This window comes from Pavona decussata, unplaced genomic scaffold, assembly GCF_977016875.1.
Source record: "Pavona decussata unplaced genomic scaffold, jaPavDecu1.1 SCAFFOLD_140, whole genome shotgun sequence".
Classification (NCBI taxonomy): Eukaryota; Metazoa; Cnidaria; class Anthozoa; order Scleractinia; family Agariciidae; genus Pavona; species Pavona decussata.
In genome coordinates, this window is record NW_028145553.1 from 2,017,726 (window position 1) to 2,035,808 (window position 18,083).

General features: G+C 39.6%; 1 protein-coding gene and 1 pseudogene across 2 annotated transcripts; one reads left to right on the forward strand and one right to left on the reverse strand.

Annotated features, from left to right (window-relative positions):
• Positions 1–1,272: 1,272 nt before the first annotated feature.
• On the forward strand, positions 1,273–16,956 carry LOC146466946 (uncharacterized; annotated as a pseudogene). Its single transcript, XR_014867879.1, has 2 exons — positions 1,273–5,431; positions 16,895–16,956. The product of XR_014867879.1 is annotated as an uncharacterized LOC146466946 (transcript).
• LOC146466947 (uncharacterized) lies at positions 9,591–15,242 on the reverse strand. The gene has a single exon (XM_085126473.1). It carries the CDS (start codon positions 14,532–14,534, stop codon positions 11,670–11,672), a length of 2,865 nt encoding a protein of 954 aa, XP_084982599.1. The 5' UTR covers positions 14,535–15,242; the 3' UTR covers positions 9,591–11,669.
• Positions 16,957–18,083: the final 1,127 nt, after the last annotated feature.

An 18,083-nucleotide genomic window follows, 5' to 3' on the forward strand; every position in this document is an offset into this window, starting at 1 on the left:
CACCAAATCCCTATTTTCCGCTAAAGTGCATCATTACGCCGAGTCGGTAAGTTAAGTTACAGACAGCTTATAATATCTGACAGGTCGTACATGACCCGGCGTAACCATGTCGAGGAGCTGTTTTACAGTGCTTTTGTCAGACCCTAAATATAGTACTCGTCCGAGCACTCATTCCACCATTATCATTGTCGACTATTCTTCTATTAAATTACAGTTTGTAACGGTAACTCTGGGTACTGATACATCTGTTTAAATAGGTATATTGCAACCCTTGCTGGCCTTAGATGCCCCCTATCCGGGGTAATAAGTGACATAATTGTGATTGGTTTTGAAAAATAATAATGTATGCGAATTCCGTCAGGGGACTACGTACGTGTAAACAATGGCTTTCTTTCCTAGAAATGTGCATCTGAAAAAAAAAAATAATTCTTTTACACAAGTCTTGAAATACAACCGTTCGGCAGTCAGAAAAAATGTCATCCATTGTAACAGCGTCAGAGAAAATAACGGCTTTCATTTTAGCAGCGTGTGAAAAAACAACGAACGGCACAAGACTCAGTAGCAAGCCTGCTGATTAACAGAGGAACACAGGTCTTGAGAGAGTATTTGAACTCTCTTCATCCGCCAACAACATTGCAAGCTGTGCTGACAAGCAACGTTCGATGGCTTCAAGCCAATATATAATTACAGTTGACCGTGTTTGCTTGGATAATAGGCCTTATCACGGTTTTCGACGCCATTTTGACGGGTAGGCAAACAGGCTTGAAATAACAGTGTTTGTATGGAAATCCGATGTCAAATAATTTTCATAAAACATCGCTTATGAAAAATTCATGAATTGGAAACTTTTGGCATTAGAAAAAGGAGTTTAGGAACAAAATTGGAGGGATGTAGCTGTGACAGAAAGCGTCCAGTCGTGTTTTGAACTTTCCATACATTTCCCTGTATTTTTTCCCGCGAACTATTTTTAGTAGCAGCTCACGGCTGGCTCGCTATACAGACAAATGTATGAAAAGTTCAAAACACGACTGGACGCTTTCTGTCAAAACTACATCCCTCTAATTTTGTTCTTAAAATCCTTTTTCTAGTGCCAAAAGTTTCCAATTCATGAATTGTTCAGAAGCGATGTTTTATGAAAATTATTTGACATCGGATTTCCATACAAACACTTTTATTTCAAGCCTGTTTGCCTACCCGTCAAAATGGCGTCGAAAACCGTGATAAGGCCTATTAACAGAACAAATACGCGATGATTATTATTTCAGTGATATCTTCATGGTGTTTATAGGCATTACAAAATAACTTCAGTCTTTACTCGTTAATTATATGCGGAAATATTTAAAGCATTTGTTAAATTAACTCAACCATAACAACTCTTTGTATGAATGTCCATTGTTTTTAATCCAAATCAGTGGTTTCCTTTCCCACCCTGATTTGAATGAAAAACGCAAGTCTCGCAGTAGTATAATTTGTAAGTGTTGTTATGTTTTATGCCAATAATTTTGGAATGAATCGGTTTCTATATACGAAGAAACCTCTATGGCAAACTCGTTCCGTACTCTCTTTCAATCCGTTACATCATAGGTCATAACATCACCCAGTAGGTAGAAGCTAAAGATCACCTTTTCGTCACAATAAAATTTGATGCCGTTGTTGTTTTCAATTCTTACCAAAAAACATTATTTTAAGAAACGTCTTTTTCCGAGAAATTAAACAGTAGCTAAAAATTAGCAAGAATTTCACGCATGAACGTAACCACGCCATAATCTCCAAAAATATCCGGGTTGTAGCAATCATTTACCAAATTTAGGGCCTGTTCATGTGAGCCCTGTTGACCGGGCTGGCCCACCACTAAATCGGTAAGCGGTACGTTATCAACTGTCTGTGATCGTTGATATCCACGCAACCCGAGATGCAAGAAGCTTTTGCATGGAATCATCTGAGCTTAGAGATATCAGATCAGAAATGTCAAACAAAGGACAATACTAAAGCACAACTATGATTGGCGGAGACGTCAACTAAAAAAGAACCCTATCAGTAACTAGAGTCTGTGCAAACTACGTCCAGAGAAATATATTTTCCTGTTTAGGAGCGTGTACAAGAGTCAAAAATGTCTTCTCCACTAACAGCTTCAGAGGAAAAAACGAATGGCACAAGACTAGCACGATTACTGATTGATGGAGGGACAAACATTTTGTGACAGGTTTTACACTCCAATATTCCTCCAGCCACAACATTGCAAATATGGCTCACGAACAACTATCCAAAGCTCCAGGGCCTAAAGTCAAGGCGTGTGTTATTCCACAGCCAGTGGGAAAAGCTATTTCCCTCTTCAGGCGATCCACCAGACTCCAACACATTTGACATCACACTTTTGCATTTGCTGCTTCGGGAAATCTGTGGTTTGTCGGCGCCTTCAACAGGATGGCACAACATGCCGGCCGACAGTGACGGCAGTCATGAAGCAAACATCGTTAGAATCAAATGCTACCGGAATGAGCTTTGTCACAGTGTTTCTACAGGCATTCCTAACGCCGAGTTCGAAGATAAGTGGAAAAAAGTAGCCAAAGCATCGGTGGACTTGGGATTTGACCCAGTGGAAATAACACGCCTAAAGAATGAAGACATTGATCACGAGACCCAACGTCGTGTCGAGGAAGAAGTCAATAAATGGAAACTTGATATTGAACCACGAGTTGAGGAATTAGAGAAAGGCTTTGAAAAAGTTATAACGGGCAAAATCTCAATTCTTCACCGGTCTATTCCGGCAGGAGCAACCCGAGAACTTACAAACTGTCTTCCAGATAAAATTCCGGATGTTTTCGGTCGCACCGAAGAGATAAAGAACGTCACCAAAGCCATCCAAGAAGGAGAAATGGCGGCTGTTATAATAACTGGTGGGCCGGGATTTGGAAAGACAACTGTGGCTAACAACGTGGCTCACGAATTGGTTGCCAGCCAAGAATACAAAACGGCAGTTATGTTTTGCTCTCTGAGATCTAAGGCAAAGATAACTGACGTTGCCACAAGCCTTATTCTTGCCTGTAGTAAAAACCTTAACCAGCCGCCAGAGAATCCCCAGCACTGGCTTCTTAACTGGAGCAAGCAACAGGAACAACGCGTCACTTTCGTCTTGGACAATGCAGACGACATTCTCGAGTCTGACGACCGATCTCAGTTTGTAGGCATTTTACGTGACATGAGAAACCTTTCGGGACGTAACGTGAATTTTGTTGTCACTTCAGGAAAAGCATTTACAGACCCTAACATGACGACAACAGAGCTAAGACTGAACTCGTTATGCCCTGAAGATGCAAAAAACGTTTTACTTCAATTTGCCTATCAAAATACTCCGCAAACGCTCACAAGGACAGCAGAATTGGTGGAACTATGCAACCGTGTCCCTCTTGCGCTCTGTATCGTTGGTTCATTATTATCAGACTACCCAGAAGACGAACTGATTAAAAGTCTTAAAGAGAAGCCTCTGGAAGTTCTGCGACAAGACGAGCGAGACGAAAATTCGGTGGAGAAGGCAATTAAGACTTCCTTTGATTTTTTGAGCAAACCTGAACAGGAGGCCCTTGTCGTTATGTCTGTTGTACCTGGCTCCTTCCATTGTGATGCTGCCAAGGCTATATTGACACGGTGCATTGACTCTGAGTCAATAACACTTCTTCGTTCACTAAAAAACCGATCGCTCCTAAAACAGCATACAACCGGTTCATATAGGTATGAAATCCATTCCCTGATTCAAAACTATGCGACGAAGATTGGCCAAGAGAAGATGCCTGATCTTTTACAACAAGGAGTGGAATTAGCTTGTAATCATTTCATGTCACGCCTCGCTAGCAATGCCGATATTTATTGGAGTAAAGACAAGTGCAAAGAGTCTCTTGAGTCCTTTAACAAAGACAGACCTAACTTTGAGTACTTTCTTCACGACTGCGTTCCTGTAATGAAAGATAAAGTTCAACCCCTGGTGGAAACTATGCGGGAACGTTTAGTACACAAGTTATCACAGAAATGCATGTATTTAGAAATGTGCCTTCTCCCGAGTGTTTATGTACAGATCCTTGAAGAATTCCTTCATTTGGTGTTCGCATCTGACGAATACGTCTGCAAAAGAGTGGAGCTACTGTGTCTTCTAGGCCATGAAAGTAGAAAAGTAGGAAATCGAGATAAGTACAAAGAGTGCCTTGAAGAAGCCATACGAGAGCATTCTCAGAATGCGTTAGAATTTAGCAAAGAAAAGGTGTCAGAAGCTTTTTTCCTTAACAACTACGCGCGCTTTCTCTCCGAACAGAGGAAGCCCAATGAGCCAAAAGAACAATATGACATTGCCTTAAAGATATGTGAGGAACTGCCTCAGGAAGATTATGTACAAAAAGCGGTAACTTTGCTTTTTGCTGGACGAGAAGATAACCATCGCAATGAACGTGACGATGCAGAAGGGAAGCTGGATGAAGCATTGAGCCTTTTTAAGAGAAACCTTGGCGACCATATTATGACTGCACTACTTCTCAAAGATCTTGCAGATTTTCACCTTTTTTATGGTGACAAAATCCTGGGATCAGAACGAGACCAGAAGAGATCTATCGAACTATACACAGAATCACTTGAAATGATGGAACGTCTTGGCATGAAAGACCACAAGGAGTGCATTCTAACTCTTACGAACCTTGGAATCTGTTGGCATTTTCAAGGAAACATGGAAGAAGCAATGAAATTGTTTGAAGAGTCCTTGTACATTGCAGAACGTGAATTGGAGGCCGACCACAGGTGGAAGATCTACGTGAAAACTCAACTGGCCTTCTGGTGGAAAAAGATGGGAGATATGGGGAAGGCGAAAGCATTAAAAGACGAAGCAATGCAGATGAGTGATAGACTCCAACTACCGGATAATCAACCACCCAATAAGTTTCTACTGCAGAAAATATAGGCTCCACACGCTCAAATGTTACGATATTCTCTGAGAGAATCAAACATTACCACTACCGGAAGTAGTCTAAACGGTACTTCTTAGCACATTTAATTATTTTATTCAGAGACCGAAACGTTAGAACCATTTTGTACAGCATAATAAACATTACAACAGGAAAGTACTGCCCAATAGCTTTCACTTGAATGGCCATACTTTAGGATTTCATCCACAGGCTCAAATGTTAGAATCCTATTGTAGAGAATCAACAGAACCAAGGACTTCTCAGTGCATGGTTTTCATTTCAGTGGTCACGCTTGGAGTCGCCACACAGCTCTTAGAATAGCTCACAGGATTGGTTGAAAAGCAACAACAGTGGAGCGTAACAAACAACAGAAACAATGGACGCTAAACTTAACACAAGGGAGCTGCGTGTTATTAAGGGTTTCTATCCTGAGACTCAAAAGCCAGAACCACAGTAATTAATTCAAAGTTTGAATCTGGAAGAAAAAGGTTTTCCTTCCATGCTTGCTTATTTGTTTAAACGATTCAATGCCCGTGGTGTGTGACATGCTTTGCAAATTGCTTTTGTGTAGATATCAAAAATTCCGCATAGACTTGAGCTATTGAAAGACAACTCTTTCCATGAAAACCCGTTGTTTAGCAACGAATGTACGATACCACGTCGCGCTCTTAAAACAGGTTTTTACAATAACTGTCAAAATTTCCGCGTGCTGATTGATTGGCTCGTAATGCCATAGGTAACGCGAACGCTTTCTCAGCAGCAAGTGAAACCAATTTCGCTCGCACTTTTATCATGTTGTAAAAACCGAATCGACGGAAGTTTTCTATGGCAGTGTAACCCCTCGCCTGGGGCTTGTGTTTCCACTTCACTTTTGAACATTTCCTGACGTCGTTTGATGGTCTATGTAACAATTAGATAATGAGCTCGAAATTTCTATCGCGTGACAGTTGATGAGCGCCACCCGCCCGCATACAAATCGAGTGCGAATAATCTAATTTTGTTAGTATACATCTACCAGTAACTACAAGACAGGTCAACGTTTTTACCACAACTCTTCTCTACTCGCTACTCACTCTCTTGAACAGAATAGAAAGCAAGTAGCGAAGCCAATAAGGGAACAGCATTCGTGTTAGAATACTATGAAGTAGATTTATAGGTCTTTATACTAAAACAGTATAGACAAGACAGGTTCACGTTTTTGTTGATGGATGATATTAATAGGTCATGCCACGCGTGGATAAACTCTATCTTATTCTACAGCCGGAATGGACAGTGAGTAACGAAGCCAATAACGGAAGAGCATTCGTGATAGAATGCTACTGAGTAGATTTACACTTCCAGAATATAGACTATAGAAAACTGCCGTGGATTGTTAAATACTAAAAATATACCGTTTATAACATAAGGAACGTTCTGTGTAGCCTGCATAGCATAGATTACTTAGTAAATAATTCTTTTACAAAACAGCTAAAATTTTAATGGCATTTATTTCACGTTTAAGCTTAAAGTCGTATGTTTCTCGCCGGTGGCATCTTGGCTGTAGTTTAGTTGTGTCAAGTAAATCTCCACCCTTCAATGCCGTTATGTAAACGTTTAGGTAAATGCCGTTTTTACTTATGTGTTGTATGATGATTAATCTTAATGCAGCGTGGTCATCAAATAGTTTTACAAATTATTTAGCTGATTCTTGTAAATTGGCCAAACTTCCTTGAATCATCTTGCATCTGACACATTTAAATGCACACTTGCCTTGAAAAAAAAAACAAAGGTCTATTGTAACAGACTTGAAATTAATTTAGAGGAATAAAAAAAGGTAACGGACAGAGATGTTAGAGAACAGAAGACAGGCAAAACAACGCGCATTAAACAACCAGAATTTCTTCGGCTCAAAGACAAATGATAGCTTCTTGAGGGTTGAACCGGCTAGATACGGCTGGATACGTGGATACACAGTGGCAAAGCCCACCCCTCTTCTACTAAAATCATACAGTGTATATCTGAGCTGATTTTCAAAAAGGTGGCTACAGAAATTGAGCACATTTTGAGACTTTCTAAGCTGAAGGAATATGCTAGTCATTAACAATACTCCAGTTACGGTTCATCACAAGAAAGTAAGGTCAGGAAATACTATGCAAGAGAAAAGAGGGGCTTTTCTTTGGAATTATACGTGACATTGACATCCGAGTGAAATGAAACATGACCTGTGATCCGACTAAACAAGTGTAACACTTGGTAATTATTAACGGCGCCAACGCATCTTAAATCTCAACCAAAACCCGGTCGTTAAGCGCTCAAGACTAGCCTTCCACAAAAGAATCGGCTTAATCGGGGCAAGACAGCGTTTTAAATTGATTTTCCGTGTTAATTATAAGTTCAAGACGTAATGAGAATCACGCCGAACGAACATCTGGAAATTATTTATGACATTGAGTCCGGAAATCCGACCAAAATCGCACTTCTCGACTAATCGATGACTAGCCTAACAACGCTACAGTTATAACGGCGAAAAATAATAGAAAAGCTTTTCAAACTCACGCTTCTTGAAGAGAAAATCCTTGCCCATTCTTGCTAGTGTTTTCCATATCAGCTTATATCCCGGATGTTGAAATCAACATTTGAAAAGGGAAGGGTTAGCGCCCTTTTCCACCACAAAAATATATTAAGTCTTTGGCTGGGTAAACAATTCGCGAAAATTTCACGTTGCCCGAAAAGAACTCATCCCTAAGACCTACTTTTTAAAGCCAAAGACTGTCACCTCCTCAAGCAAAGCCCACAATATACAAGCCTTTAATAGTCCAAGCCCGAGTAACTGAAAATTACTCGTTTAGCTTAAAAGAGGACTATTGGTAGCAAGCATATTAGTACGAGGCAGAAACTGCACTCGTAAGACTTCTCCCATCACTAGACTTAATGATGTCCTCAGGAAAACTTTGCTTCAGGAAGCCAAACGAAACGCTAGGTCTAATGACTTAGTTCTGATCTCAGAGCGCGCGCCGAATTCAAAGCCAAGTTAGAAGACATTTGAGAGAGAGTGGGGCTAGGTTAGCAAATCAGGGAGGGAGGGGGGGGGGGGGGGTAGTAGAAAAATATTTTGGTTTTATAAATATTTGATAATGACCATTGTAATCTATTAAGTTACTGATGTGAAATTCAATAAGAAACGCTAAAAAAAAAAATAAATAAATATCTTAAGAAAAGGTAACAAAAACGTCAATTTCTGTAGCCACCTTCTGGAAAATCAGCTCAGATATATCAAAGTGGAAACGCGGATAAGTGAGAGCTAGACGGTCCCTTTCCTATTAATATTATAGGTATATATCGAAGTGGATATGGAGATAGAAGGATACAGGGTGTGCCACACCATCGATCTCTCTCCTATTAAAGTAATAGGAAACATAAACATTGTTTATGTCTATAAACGTTCAACATTGTATCAAAGCGCTTGAAGTTTTGTAAGTCGTGGTTTGAACTCGGAGGCCGCCTTATACCTGCAGCGAAAACCGATCGAATATTCTCAGTATTCTTTTTAAGGGTTCCGAGAAGCACTCAGAATAAAATAGAATAGAAGAATAGAATAGAAGTCTCGGCCATTTCATTTCCTTCCAATATCATCAAAAAACTTCTTCTATTCTATTCCATTTGTTGTATTCACCGGTCTCCATTATCCCGTGAGTCTTGCTAGTATTATTTTAATAACCTTGGACGTTAAATTAAAATGTTGTGCACCGCCCTGTTTAAATCGTGTGTATAAAAACTCAAAATTTCCACAAAAGTGTACTACAATAATAATATTTGTCTGGAAAGTCGCACAAATTCCGTCTCTTAAACTCCTAAAAATCGCCTCCCTTATAGTCAAAAAATAAAACATTTTACTAAATTCAAAACATTTTACGCTTCATCGTTACTTATCCTCAGCCAGACATGTTTGTTTTGTGACAGAAATGTATCAATGAAAGCGAATTGACCTTTACGGATAACTAAACAGAGAGAAATGATAGGCAGTCAGAAAACTTTAGACATGTAATCCTTGTCATACATCGGCCAATAACGATTTTCTTAAGTATATTAGCATATTAAACTTGGTGTTACTCACGCGAACGAAGATCACTTTCAGTCAGTATTTTTAATCATGTCAATATTATACACATACAGAGCTGGTCAACTGCATCCGTACATGAATTACACCCACGACAAATTTCATGGACAACCTATCACTTTCCTTCAGTACTTGGACAGTTTTTTCCCAAAACATGAGCAAAGGTTAATTAATCATAAAGTCCAAAAGCAACATCCGATAAGAGTTCTATAATTACTCCGAGAAAACATGCAAGTCCAGTTCAGTTGGGAGCGCAACCGACATAGTATACAGAGTTTTAATTCAAAACAGCCAAACGATGTAGTGATCTCACATAGCATACATTTTCGACCATCAAAGTTAAAATTGCGACGGATTGAATCAACTGAAAAAGAGAGAATAGATTGGAGTTTATGAGCCGGAGTATACAAAGGTCAATTTGAAGCCGTGTTTCTTCGAAGGGGGCTTCACGACGTATTTTTGTGAGACTTTCTGAACAGCTTTTTAAAACAGAATCAAAAACATTCCGTGTGAATCAAGTGCAAAACAACTGAAGAGACGACCTACACGAATGATTAAAAACCTCTTTTATTCCACGCTACTTTCCGCTATCCAGAACACTTCCATTTTCATGAACAAATATTATTGACAATTTCTTGATCCTTTTCTTTCATGCATTAATGACAACCTTTCCCAATGCGGAAGTTTAAATAACCAAAGTTCCGTTTGGCATATGATATATTTTGTATAAAAATATCGAGTCCTTTTATTTATGATTTTATACATCTGTATTGTATGACATGGATTTGGCGATGGGTTTCGAAAAAAAAAAAAATAGTATAACCTAACCTTGTATTTTATTCGAAAGTGTAGCGGTGGTTTTAATTAATATATATTATTCCTCTTGCTCCTCCTCAAATAAATCTTTCCGTTTCCCAATTTTCTTTACTGTACTGCAATGGACAGTCACTAATCATTCTGCAAGTAGTAATGCATCAAACAAGAAATCTTTTATTAATAAATGACCCTGTGGCTACCCTTCAGAAACCAATCTCTAGAACCATGATCCCTGAACATATCATTGTAATTTTAATTCATAATTTTATTTGTAAAGCTGAGGCCAAACATCCTAACCGGCATTATTATCCACACTACAACACGTCCAACATTTGAACTTTTGTCGGCCATTACTGCATTTTTCTCACACAAGGCTTAAACCTGAAATCGCACGTGTAAACCAGTTGCGATTTCAGCGCGATATCGTGTAAAGGTTTCTACGAAATTCTGGAAATTTGAATCAAGGATCGAACATATACGAAAATCCTGAGTGGCGGCGTCAGTTCACGTGCGAATTGAACCTGAAACTTGAGCGCGGCAAAAAACGCATTAAAAAAAAATTGCGACAGAAATAGTACGGGTGTGTTGTTGAATAGCAACACCTATGACAAGCGACTACACGTCATCTAACACCGACCACGAAAATTGTTAGTCTAACACCATTCACCTTGAATGGATTTCTACACCTTCCAACAACGGTGCATCACCAAATATTGGACAACAATGTTGGAACGTTTAGCCTCAGCTTTTTAAAAGTTTTGTTTCGTATAATGGATAATTTACAACTAGATTATAACTAAAAAGCTCGTTCGGTGTAAAAATTTACCTGCCGGAAAAAAGGCAATTTTTCTTGGCACAATTCCACTACCTTACAAAATTTCTCCAATCTTGGCTTACTACTGTGTTGTGTAATTGGTTAGACGATTCGTCTCACTTTTTCGACCTTTTGGCAAGGCAAACCAATATCAGATTAGTCGTCACTTGATCCCACAATTTTCCTCTATTTTTAGATATCAAGTGACTATGAACTAGACAATGGATGCATGCGCTTTGGCGGCAGAAACTTCAGCCATGTAACAGTAGTTTTAGTTTATCAGCTCGATTAGCTTTATAGTTTTTCAAAGTAACTTAACCTTATTCTTAACTAAACGTCATGTCCTAGAAATTAATTGTTTAATGGCAATAAAGTATTGCTGTTGATTTTAATAGGTCCCTAAACAATTGGTAGTTTCAAGAATAGCACTGTTAGAGCTTGATGTTTTTCAGAGAATTATGGGTTACCCAACTATACCCAATTAAGGTTAAAGGAACATTGCGTGGGATGAATAGAAGAAATATCCGACAAAATCTCTTTGTTGAACAAATTCTTATAGATAAATAATCTGTCAATGTCTAACGGACATTTTCCTCTCTTTGAGACACCTACTGTAACTAAGAAAGCTTAGAAAACATATTTTGCAGAGGAAAATAACGGGCAATTTGAATTGTGCACAGACAAAAAGTGATTCTCGTGTAAAGGAATTTAACTAACTAACAGGAATGCAATCAAAGCAGGAAATGTCTTGGCAATGCACAATCAATGTTTCGTTCAGATAAAACAAACAAATGAGTTCTTTGGCGAGGTACCTTGCGACCTTCTTTTGACGTTCCATTTTAGTTCCAATTCTAGTTTTCTTCCGTACCTTCGGTAATTTTTCACGCGCAGTTCCGGTTCCGCGGCGGTTCTCGGCAAAAGAAAACAAAATTTTAAGCGGAAAGTTTTTCTGCAAGTCTTTCGCCATGGCTTATAGACGGAAATACCTGCATCCTACATCTCACTGACGAGGGTACTGCTCCTCTGGAAACCTTTCTGGATAAAGATTTAGAACTTCTCGGATGAAATGCTTGTTGCCTAAGCGCTCAATGTCGCGATTGCCGTCATTAAGTTTGTACCACATATCTAGTCCTTTCTTAAGCGAAGCTTCTATTTGGTCCATTAATTCTTCTTTAATCGATGCTTCCAGTTCCTGTTCATTTAACTCTTTATGGTACAAGAGAGCCTGTTCGGTATACACCATGACTTTCCACTTATGATCTTTCTCTAGCTCTCTCTCAGCAACGAGTTCTGCTTTTTCAAGCAACTTCTTTGCTTCTCTAAGGTTACCTTTGCGCATCTGACAAACGCCATAGTTTTTTAGAGTAAGGATGCTTTCCTTTTGGTCATTCATTCCCAATTTTTCCATCATTTCCATTGCCATTTTGTAATACTCTAGACATCTATTCAAGCCGTCATCTTTCTTCTCAGTAAAGAAAATGAAGTCCGCAATGTCTTTAAGGCATTGAGCAGTCATGAAATGATCACCAAGGCGTTTCTTAAAGAGGGTAAGCGCTTGTTTGTATTTTGTGTTCGCCTCGTCGTTTTCCTTCTCGCGCTTCGCATTTCTACCAGCAAATAACAAGGTTGCTGCAGTTTCGGGATGGTCAGGAAGTTTCTTCTCGCAGATTTTCAGTGCGGTGTGGTACAACTTTTTGGGTCTTGGATCCCGAAATACCTTTGCCTCTGAGATAAAACGGGCTTGGCTATGGAGGTAGACCACTTGCGACAGAGCGTTTGTCTCAAATTCAGTGTCATTTTCTGAATAGAGATGACTGGCCTTCTCCATGTAATCGTTGTACTTTTCTTTTTCACCTTTTTTTCTCATTTCATGTCCAAGTAGGCACAAAAGTTCCACTTCGTGCACTGGCTGGTTGACTGAATTGGAATACTTTAACAGCCTCTCCAAGAACTGAACATAAAACTGCGGCTGAATGCACTTTTCTATGTACATACACTTTTGGGGAAGATCTTCAAGAATCTTTTGGCAAGTGTCGACGATCATCTGGTCTTGGTCTTCCATTCTTTCAGAGTACACTTGAAGGAAATGCTCGAAGTTGTGTCTGTCCAAACTGAAAGAATCGATAGCTGCTTTGCAGGTGTCTTTGCCCCAGAACCTCTGTGCATTTTCATCAAGACGGGACATGAAGTGCACACAGGCCAGTTTTTCTCCTTCAACTAAAAGTTGAGAATCTTTACTTTGACCAATCTTCTTTGCAAAAGCACGGATGAGTGGATGTAACTGATATCTACGGAAATGTGTCTGTTCAACCAGTGATCTGTTCTTCAAAGAACGTAAGGTCGAAATAGGTAAAGTTCCGAAGTCCAAACATGATGTTATCACGGCTTTCGCAGCATCACTGTCAAATGATCCCGGAAACATGGACATAACAACCAACGCGTCTCGTTCAGCTTTAGTCAAAAGGTCAAAAGACGTCTTGATCGCCATTTGGACGGATTGCAGAATGGTCATGGGCTCTTGTTCAAGGTGTTTAATGAGCTTTTCTTCGGTGTAGTCTGAAAGGAGGGACCCAACGATGCAAAGCGCCAAAGGGACACAACCGCATAGGTCAACTATCTTCTCTGTCTTGCAAAGCTTCTTTCTGATCTCTTCATCATTGACGCGAGAGATGAGGATTTTCTTCGCCTCTTCGGGTGATAACTGATCAAGTGGTACATGTTTTGATGGCAGATCCTCATTTTGAAATGTTTTTCTTGAAGTAATCACAAACGCCACCTTCTGCTTCGATAGGCTTCTCATCGTACAGAGTAGTCTTATGAAGGAATCTCGATCTTCCGACTCAAGGATACCATCTGCGTTGTCAAGCACAAATATGACTTGCTTTTGGATCTGTTTGCACAATTCTTTGAGCCACTGATCCGGTTTCTCTGACAATTGCGCTTTCGAGATTTTGCCACACGAGTGGATCATCTCAGTGGCTACTTCGGTAAACGTTTCCTTTGATAGAAGACTGCAAAATATTACAGTTTTCCGGTTTTCTGGTTTCGCTTGCTCGTGAGCCACGGCTTTTGCCACAGTTGTTTTTCCAAATCCTGGTCCCCCGGTTATCAGCACAACGGAGAGGTCTTCGCTTTGGAGGTATTCTTCAACTTCCTTTAACTCTTTGGAACGACCGATTATACCTTCGTCTGGTAGTTTGTTTGGAAGATAGCTGCAAAGCTCACCGTTGAGCTCATCCTCATCCTGTTGTTGAAATATCCGCCACTGTTTGACTTGTTCCTCGACTGCCCGACGAGTATCGTGATCGATAGGATCGTTCTTGAGGCTTTGAATTTTCTTTTGGTACACTTCAACCTCGATTGCTTGTAAAGATGAAGTTATTTTGTTCCACTTGTCCTCGAATTCGCCATTAGGAATGCCGGTGGAATGACTGTGACACAGCTCGTTTCTAAAGCACTTGATTCTGGTGATGTTTGCTTGTAAGCTTTCGTCGTCCTCGGCAGGCATCTTGTGCCATCCTCTCACAGGCGCCGGTAAATTGCAAAGTTCTCGGATCAACAAATGCAAGAGCGTAATGTCAAATATTTCTTCGTCTGGTGAGTCACCCGAAGGAGGAAATAACTTTTCCCACTGATCATCGAAAATCACACGTTTCCTCTTTAAATTCTCCAGCTTTCGAAGGTTCGTCTGCAGCACGTCCCCCAGTGTTTTGTGAGGAGAAATGCAGGAAAGAAGAAACCTTTTTAGAACGTATGTTCCTTCATCGATCATTAACCGAGCAAATCTTGTGCCATTCGTTTTTTCTTCGGACGCGTCATAAGCGAAGGACCCGATTGCGCCACAAGATGATGATGAAGATGCCATTATAAAAGGATTAAGTGTCAGTAGAAGCGGTTTCTTCCGTCCAAAATGCTTGTATAAAGGCCGATCGACACCTCAGCGATTTACCAGAAAGGTTTTCACACACTATCGATGAGAACTCCTACGCTCTGTTTCAGGTTCTAAGAAATGTTTTGCTTTTCTCGGAAGAGCGGATTTAGTTGCGTCAGTAGTCAGTACTTTGATCAGTCACGAGCTTCTGTATTGATTATCGGTCCGTATTTAGATGATGATGTAATCTTTGAGCTTTCGCTTTGAGTAACCTGTCCTTTACTTTCTTCCCATTGGCTTTCATTTTTATTCTATCAACTAGGACAAAAAAAAAACTTTGCTGGCAGACACATCATAAAGAACAATATTGAACACGTTGAGGCATGCTGTTTTAAAAATGGTATCATTCACTGATCATTCACGGTACGATTCTGGGAAACGCAATCAAAACAATGTGTCTGTCTAGCGAACGTCTCAATTTGCATCTTGAAGGACTTCATTTAGCTGATTACATGTGCTGGATCAACTCAGTTTTCTTTACCGTGCGTCTGGTTAATGCAAAATAATGCATGACGAGTTTTGTGGTTTCGCTGGTATCGTAATGTCCTTAATTTCCCTAAACCTCGCCATATTTATGAGCACCTTTCAAATTATCAGGCTAGTGAAATAAAATGGATATAAAAATTTTCCTTCAGGGGCATTTTAAATCATTTCTGTCCTTGGTCACGTAAACTATGCATGAAGTTTTAAAACATTCGTCTGAAATCAATCCAGCTATATTAACTCTCTTTATATAAAAATACGCTATTTTTGATCCAAATCATTACATTTTTCCCACCTTATCAACTGGCTTTAACAAAACACTGAATTAGTCTGGCAATTAAAGGTTGCCTCCTTAACAAATCCTTTCCTTTCTGTGTCGATCTCATGTACCATGGATAGATGACCCAGAGGTTAGAGGGTGGAGCTGCCATTTTTTAACCAGGAAATTGTTGTTAGGTCTTCATGCAAGTTTTTGAGAACGAATACCTCACCAAATCCCTTTTTTCTGCTTAAGTACATCAACACGCTGAGTCGGTAAGTTAAGTTACAGACAGCTTATAATATCTGACAGGTCGTACATGACCCGGCGTAACCATGTCGAGGAGCCGTTTTACAGTGCTTTTATCAGACCCTAAATATAGTTCAGCAAAAACCAGTGATAAACTGTGTTTGCACTGAGGACCACCGTGACAAAATAAAAGTACTGGATCCTGTAGTGAAGGATCTAATCAGCAAAAAAATTGTAAAGCAAATAATCTAAAAAAAGAGCAAGGCTGATTTCACGGTCAGGGAAGTAGTAAATATAGTACTCGTCCGAGCACTCATTCCACCATTATCTGTGTCGACTATTCTTCTATTAAATTACAGTTTGTAACGGTAACTCTGGATACTGATACATTTGTTTAAATAAGTATGTTGCAACCCTTGCTGGCCTTAGATGCCCCCTATCCAGGGTAATAAGTGACATAATTGTGATTGGTTTTGAAAAAATATAATGTTGCAAATTCCGTCAGGGGACTACGTACGTGTAAACAACGGCTTTCTTTCCTAGAAATGTGCATCTGAAAAAAATTATTCTTTTACACAAGTCTTGGAATCTGTTATCATTTTCAAGGAAACAGGGAAGAAGCAATGAAATTGTTTGAAGAGTCCTTGTACATTGCAGAACGTGAATTGGATGCCGACCACAGGTGGAACTGAGATCTACGATGGGAGATATGGGGAAGGCGAGAGCATTAAAAGACGAAGCAATGCAGATGAGTGATAGACTTCAGCTACCGGATAAATAACCACCCAATAAGTTTCTACTGCAGAAAATATAGGCTCCACACGCTCAAATGTTATAATATTCTCTTAGAGAATCAAGTTTACCACTACAGGAAGAAGTCTTAAGGTACTTCTTAGCACATTTAATTATTTTATACAGAGACCGAAACGTGCATTTTGTACAACATAATAAACATTGCAACAGGAAAGCACTGCTCAATAGCTTTCACTTGAATGGCAATACTTTAGGATTTCATCCATAGGCTCAAATGTTAGAATCCTCTTGTTGAGAATCAACAGAACCAAGGACTTCTCAGTGCATGGTTTTCATTTCAGTGGTCACGCTTGGAGTCGCCACACAGCTCTTAGAACAGCTCAGAGAATTGGCTGTAAAACAACAATAGTGGAGCAATAAACAAACAACAGAAACAATGGACCCCAACCCTGAAACAATGGAGCTGCGTGATATACAGTGTTTCTATCCTGAGACTCAGTCAAAAGGCAGAACCATAGTAATTAATTCAAAGTTTGAATCTGAAAGAAAGAGGCTTTCCTTTCATGCTTGCTTATTTGTTTAAACGATTCAATGCATGTGGTGTGTGACATGCTTTGCAAATGGCTTTTGTGTAGATATCAAAAATTCCGCATAGACTTGAGCTATTGAAAGACAAGTCTTTCCAAGAAAACCCGTTGTTTAGCAATGAATATACGATACCACGTCGCGCTCTTAAAACAGATTTTTACAATAACTGCCAAAATTTCCGCGTGCTGATTGATTGGCTCGTAACGCCATTGATAACGCGAACGCTTTCTCAGCAGCAAATGAAACCAATTTCGCTCGCACTTTTATCATGTTGTAGAAAACCGAATCGACGGAAGTTTTCTATGGGAGTGTAACCCCTCGCCTGCGGCTTGTGGTTCCACTTCACTTTTGAACATTTCCTGACGTCGTTTTATGGTCTATGTAACAATTAGATGATGAGCTCGAAATTTCTATCGCGTGACAGTTGATGAGCGCCACCCGCCCGCATACAAATCGAGTGCGAATAATCTAATTTTGTTAGTATACATCTACCAGTAACTACAAGACAGGTCAACGTTTTTACCACAACTCTTCTCTACTCGCTACTCACTCTCTTGAACAGAATAGACAGCGAGTAGCGAAGCCAATAAGGGAACAGCATTCGTGTTAGAATTCTATGTAGTAGATTTTAATATAGGTCTTTATACTAAAACAGTATAGACAAGACAGGTTCACGTTTTTGTTGATGGATGATATTAATAGGTCATGCCACGCGTGGATAAACTCTATCTTATTCTACAGCCGGAATGGACAGTGAGTAGCGAAGCCAATAACGGAAGAGCATTCGTGATAGAATGCTACTGAGTAGATTTACACTTCCAGAATATAGACTATAGAAAACGGTCGTGGATTGTTAAATACTAAAAATATACCGTTTATAACATAAGGAAAGTTCTGTGCAGCCTGCGTAGCATAGATTACTTAGTAAATAATTCTTTTACAAAACAGCTAAAATTTTAATGGCATTTATTTCACGTTTAAGCTTAAAGTCGTATGTTTCCCGCCGGTGGCATCTTGGCTGTAGTTTAGTGGTGTCAAGTAAATCTCCACCCTTCAATGCCGTTATGTAAACGTTTAGGTAAATGCCGTTTTTACTTATGTGTTGTATGATGATTAATCTTAATGCAGCGTGGTCATCAAATAGTTTTACA

What these genes read in the sequence shown, in the direction of transcription:
- LOC146466947 (XM_085126473.1), bottom strand. Translation starts at nt 14,534, where the DNA reads ATGGCATCTTCATCATCATCTTGTGGCGCAATCGGGTCCTTCGCTTAT.